At 42.8% G+C, this 14433-nt stretch overlaps 1 protein-coding gene across 1 annotated transcript; it reads left to right on the top strand.

Annotated features, from left to right (window-relative positions):
* Nucleotides 1–189: 189 nt before the first annotated feature.
* LOC126537586 (glycerol-3-phosphate phosphatase-like) lies at nt 190–12779 on the top strand. The gene is made up of 8 exons (XM_050184715.2): nt 190–304; nt 492–559; nt 627–719; nt 801–938; nt 2168–2230; nt 5902–6052; nt 7756–7900; nt 12363–12779. The coding sequence occupies exons 1-8, from the start codon at nt 211–213 to the stop codon at nt 12532–12534; spliced, it is 924 nt and encodes a 307-aa protein (XP_050040672.1). The 5' UTR covers nt 190–210; the 3' UTR covers nt 12535–12779.
* Nucleotides 12780–14433: the final 1654 nt, after the last annotated feature.

Here is a 14433-nt window from a genome sequence, read left to right as displayed (position 1 = left end):
CTTCGAAAAGTATTGAGCTTCCTTTTGAGTTATCATAAATTGTTTCTTTCGTGATTTCGTTTTTTCCTCTTAAGTAGTTACTCATGGCAGGTTTCTAAACTATCCTCGCTGGACGCCTCATGTGGCAGTTACGTTCTGATGGCATTCGTATTGACATTGTGAGGAGTCAAATACGTCACTATTGTCACGTGATCACGCGTCACAACAAAAATGGCTGATTTGGGTCGCTGTCGTCTGCTTACGAAAGAAATTCTGAAGAATGAGTTGATCAATTCAATTACGTATGTGCTCGTGGATTGTGATGGTAAGTGGCTGGAACACCTCTTCTCAAACACTTGTGCCGGCAAGAATCGCGATTCGCGAAGCTTGCTAACGAAACATTGCCCGTGCCCTTGAGGTTTCGCTGGTCGTCCTTTTCCGGCAGCAATTTCGAAAGAGGTTTCATTCATCCGAGGATGAACATGTTTGTCTTTCGCTCTGTTTTTTTACAGGCGTCTTGTGGCGGGCAAATAATCCCATCCCTGGCTCGTCAGAAGCGCTATCTTTGCTTCGAAAACTTGTAAGTCTCGGGCCGTACGTTCACGGCGAGTTCCTGTGACAGCTCGCGCTGATTGTTTCCTGCGCAGGGTAAAAAAGTGCGCTACGTGACCAACAACAGCTCGAAGTCGCGACACGGGTACCTCAGCAAGATGCATCAGTTGAAGTTCGAGGCGAGCCTTGTAAGGCGCCGAAAGTTTCGCCGCACTTTGCTCAGTGCGAACTTCGAATGGTATATTTATGTGCTTGGTTTTTTCCGACAGGACGAAATAATTACGGCGCCGTACTGCGTAGTGCTTTACCTGAAGCACGTGAATTTCACCGGAAAAATTTATCTCGTTGGCACCTTTGGTCTTTACGATGAACTCACTGAAGCGGGATTTACGACCCTGCCCATCGGCGTACGTACATATCGTTAATCTCTATTTTCGTCTGACATGATCGAGTGCATTATTTTGATTACTTGCGCTGCTCTTGATGCCGGTTGTGCATCAAGCAGTCAGTGCAGAAAATGGAATATAAACACCACAAATTGAAATTATATAGGACTCCTGAATCTCTTATATCTCATCAGAGGTCTCGCAGTAATTGTGCATTTTTAATTGCCAATAGAAATCCTCTATAGCCTTACACTACACCTCGCCATGCAATTTTTAATGGTCAGGGTTCAAAGCCCATCGAAGAACCGCCAATAAACACACACACACACACACGCACACACACGCGCGCACACACACTAGATGTTTTCCTACTGTAATAAAATAAGCAGAAAGGGAATGCATTATACTAATTGACAATTTGAGCCGCTTTCAGCTGGTTCCATCCAACTGTACAGACCAAGCCTGAGAGTATCTGTCCACCTACAGGAGCATTTCGCAGCAAAAAGAAATATGGTCACTGATTTCTAAAACTTGTGGTGATGCCTATGCTAGCACACACATAGGTTTTGCTACCTGCAAAACCTGGATTTGTCACGAAGCAATTTTGGGAATTGCAAGTTTCAGAGTATCTGTGATGGCGATGTACCACTGCGATGCATCCATTGCAGCTGCCTATATTGCAGGAATAGCTGTGTTATGTGGCTTATACGATGAATGATTAGCCCAGGAAGGCTCGCCTTGTAAATATGACAGGAAATAAAATACCAGGACATTTACGTGTTTGGCCCCACTTTTAGTGTAGTTGTGATATATATTTTAGTGTTTCACTGTTAAATGGAACACCCACTTAAAACTCTTCTCTAGTCAGCAGGTGAGGGGTGACTGCCATCAATTACCACTGAGATATAGCTTGAGGGCTTGTAGACAGTATTTTTTTATGCTAACACTATCTTTTTATGCTGAGATAACTTTCAATAAATCTCGCAGTTGTATTGAATTTATTAATAAATAGCTGCCTTTGAAAGCAAGACCACATTACATATGAGAAACCATGCAATGTTCAAACATTGTACGTATATATCGTCTCCACATGACGTAACTGACAAATGCTACCAGCATTACTGTGGATTCTCAACTGTCTGGCCTGAAAGAGGCTACTTTGATATTGTATTTAGTGTCATATGATGGTTTGACAGTTGAAATTAATATTTTGCTATGGTCAATGCAGTTCATTTTGCTTTTGTTTTCAGCCAGAGACCACTGGTCCAGACTGGCTGAAGTTTTGTCTGGAAGAGGTGAAGATGGAGCCCGGCGTAAGATAGCAAATTCGATTGCAGTAGTTTTTGCGAGGGTGTCGTGAAGTATCTTGCAAAACATGTTTATGGTTTTTCTGAACCGGCTGCAGCTGCGTGTTCCTTCTGCTGGACAGGAAAGACCTGGGTTATTAGCACCAGCTCGTGTATGGCACATATTGTAGCGTGATTGCTTGTGACAAAAAAACATGTGAGGGTGTTGTAAAGCTCTCAATTAAAGAGAGTATTTGTAAGCCGTGTGCTGTGTCACTTTTGTGTAGCCTTTTTTTTTTTCGGCCTTGTAATTCCACATTTACCTTGTAGAAAATCATACATTTACTTTTTTTTTTTTTGTATTCCAGCAGATTATTTCACGTTGTATCCTGAGTCCCCCACTATAGGACGCCTGATAATCATATCTTATTCTTTTGGCACACAGAACCCTGGGAATGTATTTGTATATTTTAGCATAATTATGTGAATAGATTGTAACAAAATAAATTCAAAGCAGCAAAGAGTATGCTTTAGTGTCAGAACTGAAACGCATTACTTGATCCGAGCTGATGAGTGCGGCTTGTCTGTGACTAGCAAAGCAGAAGATACTGTGGCCTGGACAAGAACGGCTCCTCTTTGGCAATATTGGTACAAACAGCTAGAATGAGTACAGCTCGGGCTTGGTCTTGTCAAATAGTTAAGAGGTGAATGAACACTTAGCCCAACCTTAATCGTTTCTTTGCTACTCATGGTAATTTCTGGTTTTAGGACAGACTTTACCAAATATAGGTACCTGCTGTTTTTATAACTTTCTCTCAGGAGATGCTAACCAAGATGCAGCTATGGTTATAGGATAGGATAGGAATAACTTTAATAAAGTGCCGGCAAACGACGATTTAACGAGTCGTGACGCTGGCCAAGCGTCGACCCGGGGTTATACTCTACTCTGCACTAGCCCCGTTGGGCCCGTTTGTAGTGGGTCACGAGGCTTGTGCTTTTCGAGCGCACCCCGGGCCTGCTGGACGGCCCATAGTTGTGAGTCCTTGTCTGTAGACTGCAGTGCACTTTGAAGTTCTGGCGGGTAAGTCTTGGAGGTAGCTGCCGTCGGGAACCTGGCACAGTCCCACATGATGTGCCATTGGTCCGCCGGACCCGCTGCACAAACACCACACAGCCCACTCGGATAGAGCTCTGGGTGAAGCACGTGCAGCATTGCGGGGGCGAGGAGTGACGCGGTCTGTATTTGTCTTAGGATTACGGCCTCCTCCCGACTGAGTGCCGGGTGGGGAGGCGGCATTGTCCGTCGAGCTAAGCGGTAACACTTGGTTACTTCGGCATAACTAGTCAATCTGTCCTTGGTTTCGAACCACCACACGGAACGGTCACTCTCGGGGGCGCGGAAGGTAAGCGCTCGCGCCGCCGAATGGGCCGTCTCGTTGTGGTTCGGTGAGGAAGCACACTCGCCGGCGTGCGCCGGGAACCACTTGATACGGACGGTGCTGCCGCGGTCTTGAAATTGGAGCTTGCCGATGGTTATATTACTAGTGCTTTACTGTTCTCATAAGGCCCCCTACTGCTGCATAGCTCTGTTAATTTTGACATAAACAGCCACGTGAAGAGCAGCAAGTCAAGTGAATAAGAACCGAGGGGTTCAATTTTCTGTAACAACCACATGAAGCAAACAGACAATGAAGCCAAGGCAAGCATAATGAAGATTAACTGTTACTATTAAAAATACTGCATAAGCCTGAAGTACTGTGTAAGCCTGAATATAGGTCGAAAGTCCTTCCCGAAAAAGAACAGCTAGAGCTGCCCCTAGTCTTATATAGCAATCTTCAGAACATGGTGAGTCGTCACCTGGCCCAGTAAAGATCAGGGGTCGACCTTAATTATTCTTTTTTATACAGAAGAGAAATTAACATACATATGGGGCCTGCTATGTATACATTGGCTGGTCATTATTTGTGTGTGTGTATGTATGTACCTGAAAAAAAAATTGAAATGGTGAATAGGCTAATTTGAATATTTAGCCAATTAATCTGTCATTCGCCGTACATGCCATCACTGTTGCATAGCCCATCATTCTTAACCTAGACTCACTTCACTCTCCAGAGGATGGGAATATTCGCTCGTGAGAGGGGAACAGGCCCCCTCATATAGTCTGATAATAACCTGAATACGTTTTCCCACATGCTCGAGGTACATTTTTTGCAATAGCATCGTAACATGGTTTCGTTGTTTAAGTTTTTACTTTACTGATGGGGGCGAAATGCGAAAACACTCTTGTACTTAGATTTAGGCGCACGTTAAGGAACCCTAGGTGGTCGAAATCTCCGGAGTCCTCCACTACAGCGTGCCTCATAACCAGAAAGTGGTTTTGGCATGTAAAACCCCATAATCTAAGTTTTTACTTTGTTTATGTTGAAATGTGTTGTGTTTCCTTCTTCACTTGCAGTCAAATGCTCTTTTAATGCTTATTTCTTAAATGCAGTCCTTTGTGTTGCGTTTTTCTGTTTTTTTTACTTGTGTTGGAATCTTCTTTTATATTTTGTAATTTATTTTCTTGCGTTGCATTTTCTTGTTCGCTTGCTTTGTAACCGCATTCCTTATCAGTGTGTGCTTGTGCTTTCATTGTAGTAACTAAACCCCCTTACTCAATGCCCTTTGGGCCTGTAAGGTAAACTTAAATAAATTAATTAATAAGGTGTGGTGGAGAGGGCGTGGCCCTCCCGAGCACCTCTGACTCTAAGCCTTGGTAATTACTGAGCACTATTAAATATTGTTGCATTTGCAACTGTGCAAATGTTTAATAAATCTTTAAATGGGTGGGATGACAGTAGCTTTAAAGGGGGCCTGAGTGTATCACTGACAGTAATTGCTTCGCAATATGGGGCCCTTAGTCACTGTCCCATTACTTGGGACTCACTACGGTGGCTCAGTGGTGATGACGTTCTGGTGCCAAGAACAAGGTCGTTGGTTCAATTCCTCACTGTAGTGGCCACAATTTCATGTTAGCAGGACGCAAAAAATGCTCCTGCACTGAGCTTTAAATGCACATCAAAGGCCAACTGCAGCAACATTTGGGACTGCATAGAAAGCCTAGTTTCAGACAGTGCAGACATGGTGCAGCTTCCATGAAAAACTTTGCAGCTGAAATAGGACTGGATCCAAAGATGCACATTCTTTATGCTGAATCTAACAAAAAATATTGCCACTGTTTTGCCTCGCCATTGATGACACAGAGCCCAGAATGTTGAGAGCCAGTGCGACTCCTGGACACGAGCTCCGGGTGATGGCAGTACCCACAGCATGCTAAAGATCTCGAAGGCCATGGTCTGTGACGTGCATCATATCTGCTGTTCATCAGACGTCCACTCAAGTGCTATTTAAAGGGTGTTGATAAGAAAATGAGATAATTGCCAGCCCTGTAGCTTTGCCAAGGTTGCTTTATTAGTGTGTGCTACTTATTTATAACCAATTTAGTCAAAGTAAAATTTAAAAAAATTTAGGTGGTCGACACTACTGCGATCCTCACCCCCACCCAGTTGCGATATATCTCATAGCTCCTGCTTTGCTCTGGGACATTTAATACCATAATTCAGTCACTTTGCTTAATGAATTCATAGTATTGTCAAACTGCCTTTCTTTCAGTCATTTTGACCTTTGTTGAATAGCAGGTGCCCATGTTTCTGACGCAGGTAAAAGCTGTCGTCTGTGGCTTTGATGAGCACATTAGCTTCTACAAGTGCATGAGGGCTGCGACCTACCTGAAAGACAAGGACTGCCTCTTCCTTGCCACTAACACAGACGAGACGTACCCTTGCTCCAACAAGGACATCGTTGTACCAGGTCAGTGCATGTGCTAAAATATAGAAGGCGGGCAGCACAAGGCTGTCTTGCAATATGTGCACGAAACACGCAGAAAGTGTGCAAAGGAGACGTGCTGCACTGGCTCACGAGACACACAACAAGAAGTGTACGTGAACAAGAAAGCGCTTTCTCGTTCATGTAAGGGCCCCTGTTGACTGTCTTGTAAACCTCTGCAGGGCTGTTTCGACCCAATAATGCATTACAACTAGCCTCAGTGCAAGCCTTGAACAACATATTTTGTCTTTTTCCACTGCTGGGAATAGATGCAGTAGCATCAGAACTTGAGCTTGTAGCTACAACTTCACAATGCGAAAACGAAGATAAAAAAAAAAGGACAGAAAAGAATTCACAGAGCACAGCACTGACAGCCTACAAAAGCATAAGTTGCACGGCTGCATTATACATCTGTTGAAGAAAATGGGAGAATAAGATGGAAAAGCAAGAAAAACGCAATACAACACTCTAAAAAAAAACATTGTTATTGCCTGCATTTCAGGGACATTGCGGTGAAACATTAACAAGAGTGCCTTTTAGCTTAACCATGGAAATAGCTGATCTCTTTACTGTGCAGTCAATCGATTTACTTTTGATGCAGCTTCAGTTGGCTTCCATGTTGGGCGTAAGCTCCTCCAGAAGAACCGTGTTATACAAAAAGCGACGTATTTTAGAGTTGAGTGCACAGATGAAGATAATGCAATTGGCTGCGACACAAATGCAATTACACAGAGGCATTGAAGGTTGGGCTTCTTTGTTTTCCCTAATTTTGAACAGTAAGAAGCAGCGAAACTGCAACGCAAAATAGCACTCTCTTGTCTTGCTTTTCTGCACCCCCCTCCCCCCCGACTTCCTATTTTTTTCTTGCGCTGTTCAAAGGTGAAGAAGCAGGCATGCAGTAGGTACCACACATTATGCTTTTGTAAGTGAAAAGATAATATAACAAAGGAAGCATTAGGTGGTTGTGTCAGCTCTTGTATATGCTTTCAATTTATGGCTTCTTCAACATATATAACATAATCTAATGACTGTCTGCATTTTTCAGCTGTGCAGCAAAATGTACGAGACTCTTTTGATTATACCTTTCTAAATCATAGGATCAATGACAATTTTTTTTGTTTATTTTTTAACACATTAGGAAACTGATTTAAGCTTTCTTCTTTTTTTTCCTTTTAACAAGAGAAACCATCCTCTGCACAGCTTGAAGACTGCTCCTTCAGTTCTTGTTGCATTTGTCATTTTCTCGTACTCTGTAATCTTGAGAAGTAAAGCTTTGATCAGTACGGTCATAGTAGTATGGTCATAGTAGTATGGTCATAGTAGCTTTACACATATATAGTCATAACTGAATAAAAAAAATGAGTACTTTGATATAAAGTATAAGTATTTAATTGGTATTTCCTATCTTGAATATTCATATGATTGCTGATGTTTTATGATGTATAACCATGATGGCTTGCGCTACAAATTAATGATTTACAGATTCTTACAGTTATACTTATCAAAGCTTCTGTTATGGCTGATTAGTTGGTGCCCTTATCAGCTCACTATCTAATCATTTGTAACTAAGTGCTTGTCACTTGTTCTAGTCGTAATTTATGACTTGTGGTGCAGCATTATGCAACACTTTTCATTAAGGAAAAGTATTTGTACAATTACTTTGATTTCAAATCTTTTGTGTTTCGCAGGCTCAGGCTGTATGCTAGCAGCAGTCTCCACGGCCGCTATGCGTAAGCCCATAGTTCTCGGAAAACCAGAGCAGCACATGGTCGATTGCATCAAGTACAGTTGCCCGGACCTGGTGCCTGCAAAAACACTCATGATTGGAGACAGGTAATATTTCTGCAAAACACTGTGACTTACTTCTGTGTATTCCATCAGTTCTCAGCAATGCGTGCAACAACAAGGTCCTCCAACAGTGCTTTGTCTTTGAGCACACTTTCAAATGGGTGGCAGTATGTGTGCCTGAACACAGTATACTACTTTACGCAGTATCTGAAGTGCTCTTAGCAACAAATGAAATAACGCAGATGAGTACAAACATACAAAAAGGGTATTTATTGTTTTTATGTGACAATGCCAGATAGCCGACATAAGTACAATGAATAATCCCCACTGGAAGCGACTGAGGAATTGAGGAAGATCAACTCGCTAAACAAGGCTACTGGGCAAATGTTCACCCATGTTGGCCGCCGATCAAGGCGTCTGGCAGTGTCCCATCGAAGAGGAGGAGGGAGCAAGTTTCTCTTGCACCCGCATCAGAACACTTGCGCCGTCTCCCTCCGTAACTACAATACCTTCTCCCACTGTTGTGTGTGTGTCATGCAGGGAAGGCAACTGCTGGGGGACACAAGAGAGTTGAGTGTCCCCACAAGTGCAACTGTCACTTGCTAGGCTGCTCTGTTGAGCGTGCCAAATCCTTGCTGCTGATCAACTTTCACTGTTATCCTTTGCCAAGCAGAGCTTTAAAAGGGGGTGCCTGCCAATCTTCACAACTGTAAACTGTGGTGGAAACATAACCATCGACTGTTAGCTTTTCTTTTCTAATTGCTGTTTATGTTGTTTTGGCTTAGAGGGTGGTTGCTAACGTGCTGTCAGCTGAATCTGATAAGCGGAAGGGGTTGCACTGCTAGACCACAAGTGCAGGGAATCGGAAGAACAGCCAAGTAAATGAAGGTCTCAGCACTGTTTGTTTTGCATGTACTTGCACATTCTTGGCTGTTTTCAACACCACAATGTAGCAGACTGCCTGTGGACTAGCTGGCCGGCTGTAAAAAAAAATTGGCCAGGCACACTCTTGCGAAAGGTTTATTGACTGTGGTTTCTTGGAAACCTTTGAGTTCTGTAGGGTTGCCGCTGTGCTTCTTATCAGGTCTGCGTTCATCATACTGGTTTTATAAAACCTGCGTGTTCTTTCCCCCTCAAATGCTGTGCGCAGTGAAATTTTGACTTCAGTAGTACAACAGTTGTCCAAGTGAAGCGCAATTGAGATACAAGGAGTCGTGCATATGATATTTTCCTTCATAAAGCTCGTGTCTACATACAGCAAAGTCGTGTAGTGTTTTTGACATGTAGGTCCCATTGCACTGTTGCACGAGAAGAATCAGGAGGAAACAAGAGGCTCAATTCTTTTTGTTATTGACAGGGGATGTGCAAAACTACGCACACGCAGTTTGACTCACACAAGGTAGTGGATGTTGCCTTGAAAATGAAAATATAGCAGGAGCACACAAACTGGTGCTGTTATTCTTGCAACCATCCTTTCTGTGCTACATACTCTCTGTATGCAAGCCTGACATCTGCTTGAGGGTACTGTGCGTGGGCGTTTGGCCATCTTGTGTAGGACAACCTGATAATGTGTAAAAGCCTACTTCCAGTATTTCTCATATTGCCTTAGAAGACGGAAAGCATGAGGAAAATTAACCGTGTTTTTTTTTATTTGAAACATTGATTAAGGAAAAGGGAGACGAAACTTGAATAAGAGACAACTTCAGTTGCTGCCGGTGGGAGCTGAACCCACAATCTTCACATGATGCATGCAATGCTCTACCATGAACTGTGGTAGTGGCTGTATCCCCCTGCCCCCCGCCCACTTTCTTGGTATTTGTGTACGAATCCTAGCCCTGAGAGTGTTAGCCAATGCTACCTCATGGCCATGGCAGCAGATGTGGAACATATTTTCGGCCAATGTTTGTTTGCGCACAAAAATGTTTAAGATGAACATTTTCGACATTTAATCTCTTTTCATCCTGTTAAAAATCTTTTGTTTTAACTTTGAAAATTTTATCACTCAAATCAGTGGCTACCTGATGAACAGGCTGGGCTAAAAAAAAATTGAATATATATATATATATATATATATTTTTTTTTTTTTGAGCTAAGCCTGAGGCAATACTGTGCATGAGAAATTCAATGTGTGAGCAAGCTTACACAAACATTCACTCGTTTATTTCAGTAGCAAAATTAGAAATGAGCTTCAAGTAATGTTTCCTATTAGAAGTGGCAGAGCCAACAACCCTTTTTCATTGCACATGCAGTAACTTATCATAAATTCCAATGCATACTCGTCTGATAGGCAGTAATTGATTAATTTAGGACAGGATTTTTCCCAGTGTGGTCTTGGCTTCTCAAATCTGGCCAACCCTGTGGAAATGGTTTTGATCTGAAGGCCTGGAAACACATTTTCCATCAATACATTTTTACCTAGTGCATTATCTCAAGTTTTTACTCCTAATGAAGTGAATGAAATATTCTGATTATGTTGGCTTGCATGCAATTTTGTGTTCTCTTTAAGAGTCGACCGTACTCTACAAAGACATGGACACATGCGCACAGAACCTTAGAGTAACGTTCCTTGCACACCTTGGGGAGTTTAGGCATATGAGGGGACCCCTCTAGAGACCCCGCTAGATTTGTGGTCACCTATCAGTGATAAATCGCACTGCCCACATTAATTCAGATGAAACATGTGAAACAGAACTGATGCTGAACTAGGGACGTAACATCAACACCTTGACTTCCAGCATGAAGCATGACCTTTCATGTTTAGGATGGTACGTGCAAGACGCCAACACACACACTTACTCCTCCTGTCCTTAGCACTGTCTCATGTAAATATGCTGCCTAATTTAACTAGCTAGAATTCGGACTTTATTGCGTTGCATTTCATGTTGATGCCAGACCGTGGGTGATGTGCACATACCTGCATTTTTATTCTAACAACTTAAGAAAGAAGATGTGTGTGCTGTCACTGCTTTGCTAGCATTCTAATTTCACAAGATTGCTTTTTTTTTGTCTGCATCGTTAATTAAAATGCTTGGCATAATTGCTTAGATGGTTCAGCTGCACTTTAATAGCTGCCGACACGCAGCCAAACTGGTATGCGTCTCTGTAACAGTGTGCCTCCCCCATGGCGAATTGGACAACTGTCATTTTTCTTTCTTTTCTTTCTCAAACAAGCCAGACAAGTGAACATGCCAAGTGGGATGTTGAGCGATGCATATCAAAACATGCAATCTTGTTGCAATATTTTAGCGAAAACAAAGGAGTGATAAGCACACAATCTTCATTTCTTCAAAATATTAAAGCCTATGAAATTCATTATAACCTCATATTTTTAAAAAGGCCATGACGTGGTTGTCCAACTATTCTCATTTTATCGCTACAACTGAGGGTACGGGCCAGTATGGTTATACACACCCACATAAAACTCGAATTTGCCTCTGGGTCCATCCCACTGACTGCAACCTCCATTTTGCATAGCTTCTGTGACGTCAAGAAGTGCGGGGCCACTGCTGCATCGTCTGCTCCGAAATATTCCCAAACCAAGCCTGCTCTGTGCCAAACTCCTTGCTCCGCACGCTCTGGCATCTAGCAGATAGTGCAGCAAGGGTGTCGTCGCTGCATTGTGACGGCGAACACCTGTTGAGATTTTCGCGCTGACCGCTAAAGCACTCATACGAAAATAACATCACACAGAATGCACCTTCTTTTGTCTTTCGTCAGTGTTGCCAGACTGCTGTAAGGTTTTCTAGCACATCAACATGCTCAGATTTTGTCCACTTGCTGTGAAACGCATACAGTTTAACATGCATACATAATTCAAGCCGAACAATTTGGTGTCATGGCCCTTTCAAGAAACTATCTGACATTTAAATGACCCAATGTAATAATTATTGTCATAATAATTATAATATATAATAAGTATTATAATAATTAACAATAATTATTGTTAAATTACCTCTACTGGGGTTTGCTATGAGGCATGTGGGTTCTGTGATAATGCACTGCCTTCAGGATCAGCTCCCATTACAAACCATATTAAAGCTCATTCGAGGATTCATACCGTGCACTCCTATCAGGATCAGCCCACCGGATTGTCACCTTTGATTACACAGTCCCCAGGATGGGCCCAGTTTTACCTGTTTACTTGTCCAGACAGCCGTCCGCACACTATGGGAATAAGAGGCAGAGAAAGTTTCACTTTATTATACACGCTTGAGACGATTCTGAATAGTGTGTAAGTAGGTCAAAGGTGTCCCCAGTGGGTAAAAATTTGAGAAACTCTAGCCACGGAGATCTTTGTCAAATGTGCTGCAAGATGACCCTATGTTCAAGACTGAAATTAGTGCCTGGCATTCTGCCATTGGCTTGTGATGTCATGAAAACTGAAATAACCCAGTAAAGAAAGAAAAAGCCTGAACAATATAGAGCTGAAATTTTGACGATGGGACCACTTTTAAGTGAAAAGTAGCCTGGTTGGCACACACTGATCAGTGTATCGGTGTATCTGCAGGCTGAACACGGACATCCTTATGGGATGTCGAGCTGGCATGAAGACACTGCTTGTGGGCTCTGGCATCCATCACCTGGACGATGTGCGCAAGCTGGTGTCCGAAGGGAAGCACAACGAACTGCCAGACTTCTTTGTGCCAAAACTAGGCGACATTTTGGAAATGCTGGCGTAGGCATCCATTTGGCTGGGTGACAAAGAAGGCAAAACTTCGGCTGTGGAGTCTCTCAGGAGAGTAATTTATAGACGTTACATATGCCATATATATACAGCATAAACCCTGTTGTACCATATGTACATAGGGTGGAGATTCACCAGTGACCTTTATTCGAAGCATCCCCCTCCCCAACCCCTCGAGATTGTGTTGGCCTTGTTTCCCTCCACTTCTAGTGGCAGCCAGTAAAAGTAAGTTAGAAGGTGTTTGAAGTTTTCCTTGCTGGTGTGGATGATTAGTATTTGCTGGGTGCGCACCAAATTTTACGATTTGTACAAAAGTTCAAACTTAGAACAAATCATTCGGGAGTGGAGCACGGTAGTGTTGAAAGAGAAGGCTTGGGATAGTGGTGCTGGTTGCTCACCCGAGAATTTGGAATGAGTGCGCTTATGATGACTGCTTCTATTTTTAAACAGGGAGGTGGAATGTGCCACCATGCTCAAGCTTACGGTATTCACACTCCTAATGCCTTTTTAGCTATCTGGGCGCCAGACGTTTCCACCATGCTGTGTGGCAGAGCTTTTTCCTAAGTGTATGAGATTCAATTTCTGTCTGAGTGTAACACATGTTAGCAGGCTTTAGATTCAGGTGGTGTTTATGGTAAAATGTTGCTTAAGATTTTGCAAAGTTTTGTTATCTGGATATTCAAGCAAAAATAAGTAACTATGCTAGGTAATAGTTTCGTCTCTTCGTCACCATCATTGCCACTCGAACACACTTCATAGTCGATATAAAAGCCCTACAAATAGTAAGAAGCTCTTGGATTTCTGCATCATTTAAAAATTGCCAGAGCTTCTTGTGTCTGCTCACAATGCCGGAAAACGATAGCTGTGGGCCTGGGCGTGGACATAAGCAGCACCGACAGATTTAAGATGGGTAAGCTTTATCATGCTGCCTGCCATATAAAAAGCAAGAGCTGCTATGGAATTTCAGTTAAGCCAACTTCTTTGTAGATAGTGCTTCCAGTAGACAACAGTTAAATGCATGAATTATGTCGGGAAGGGCAAAGAGTGAACTGAAATGGCGACACAGCCTTACTCAGGCACAGCACTTGAAAGAGTTAATGATGTAGCATTGTCATGTTGTGGTGATGGTGAAGAACTAGACAGCGCCAAAGCTGTAGTCAGAAATGCAAGTAACACTCAAAGCACGACGATGGCAGTGAACACAATCGTCAAAATCTGATCGACAAGTCAAGTGCGTCAGCTATTTATGCATGACTCGCGCTTCAACTTTAAATCGATGATCAACACGTGATGATGATGAATCAACACTTATTGGGCCCGAAATAAATCGGTGGTGCACGCAGGCACCATGTTAGGAAGGCGCGGTAAAGAGAGCGTTTTTGAGGTCATGGTTAGTGAAAAAGATTTTATGAAAAAGACAGACGGTCAACTGCTCTTCTGCAAGATAGATCAGGAAGGTTAAGGGAAGACTTCATTGCAGATGCACTGGAAGTACAAAAATAATTGGAGTAAGTAAAATGAGCTGAACGGCTCTGGATGGCCTCAAGAGAGGAAATGAGCACTGATGACGAGATGTGTCGTATGCTCTAACGTGTCTGTTCACACCTGTTTCCCTGTGGCCATTCACGGTATCGTTTCCCAGCTTCTTCTTGTGTTTCTCTTCTGCTTGTGTGCCACGAATCTGCTAGTCACACCAAGCTTATGTTCACCCATTTGTTGCTGTCTTTGTAATCAAAGGCATTGTGCAGGGTAACAGCATTTCATTCTAGTTATGAATGAATACCTTGATAGTCTTACAAAATTTACTTGTCTAATTTGTCATCTTGTGTGTACATAATCCCAACCTTTCCTCTGCTGTCCAGGGAGCACTGTGGTAGGCAAATCACTTCTCAGT

This window comes from Dermacentor andersoni, chromosome 4 (assembly GCF_023375885.2).
Source record: "Dermacentor andersoni chromosome 4, qqDerAnde1_hic_scaffold, whole genome shotgun sequence".
Lineage (NCBI taxonomy): Eukaryota > Metazoa > Arthropoda > Arachnida > Ixodida > Ixodidae > Dermacentor > Dermacentor andersoni.
Note: the sequence above shows the minus strand (reverse complement) of the source record. Positions and strands in the feature narration are given on the sequence as shown.

Bases quoted from the DNA above. Each gene is read 5' to 3' on its own strand.
- LOC126537586 (XM_050184715.2), top strand. From the start codon at position 211: ATGGCTGATTTGGGTCGCTGTCGTCTGCTTACGAAAGAAATTCTGAAG. The intron at 305-491 runs GTAAGTGGCTGG...GTTTTTTTACAG, and splicing joins TGTGCTCGTGGATTGTGATG to GCGTCTTGTGGCGGGCAAAT. The intron at 939-2,167 runs GTACGTACATAT...TTTTGTTTTCAG, and splicing joins TTACGACCCTGCCCATCGGC to CCAGAGACCACTGGTCCAGA.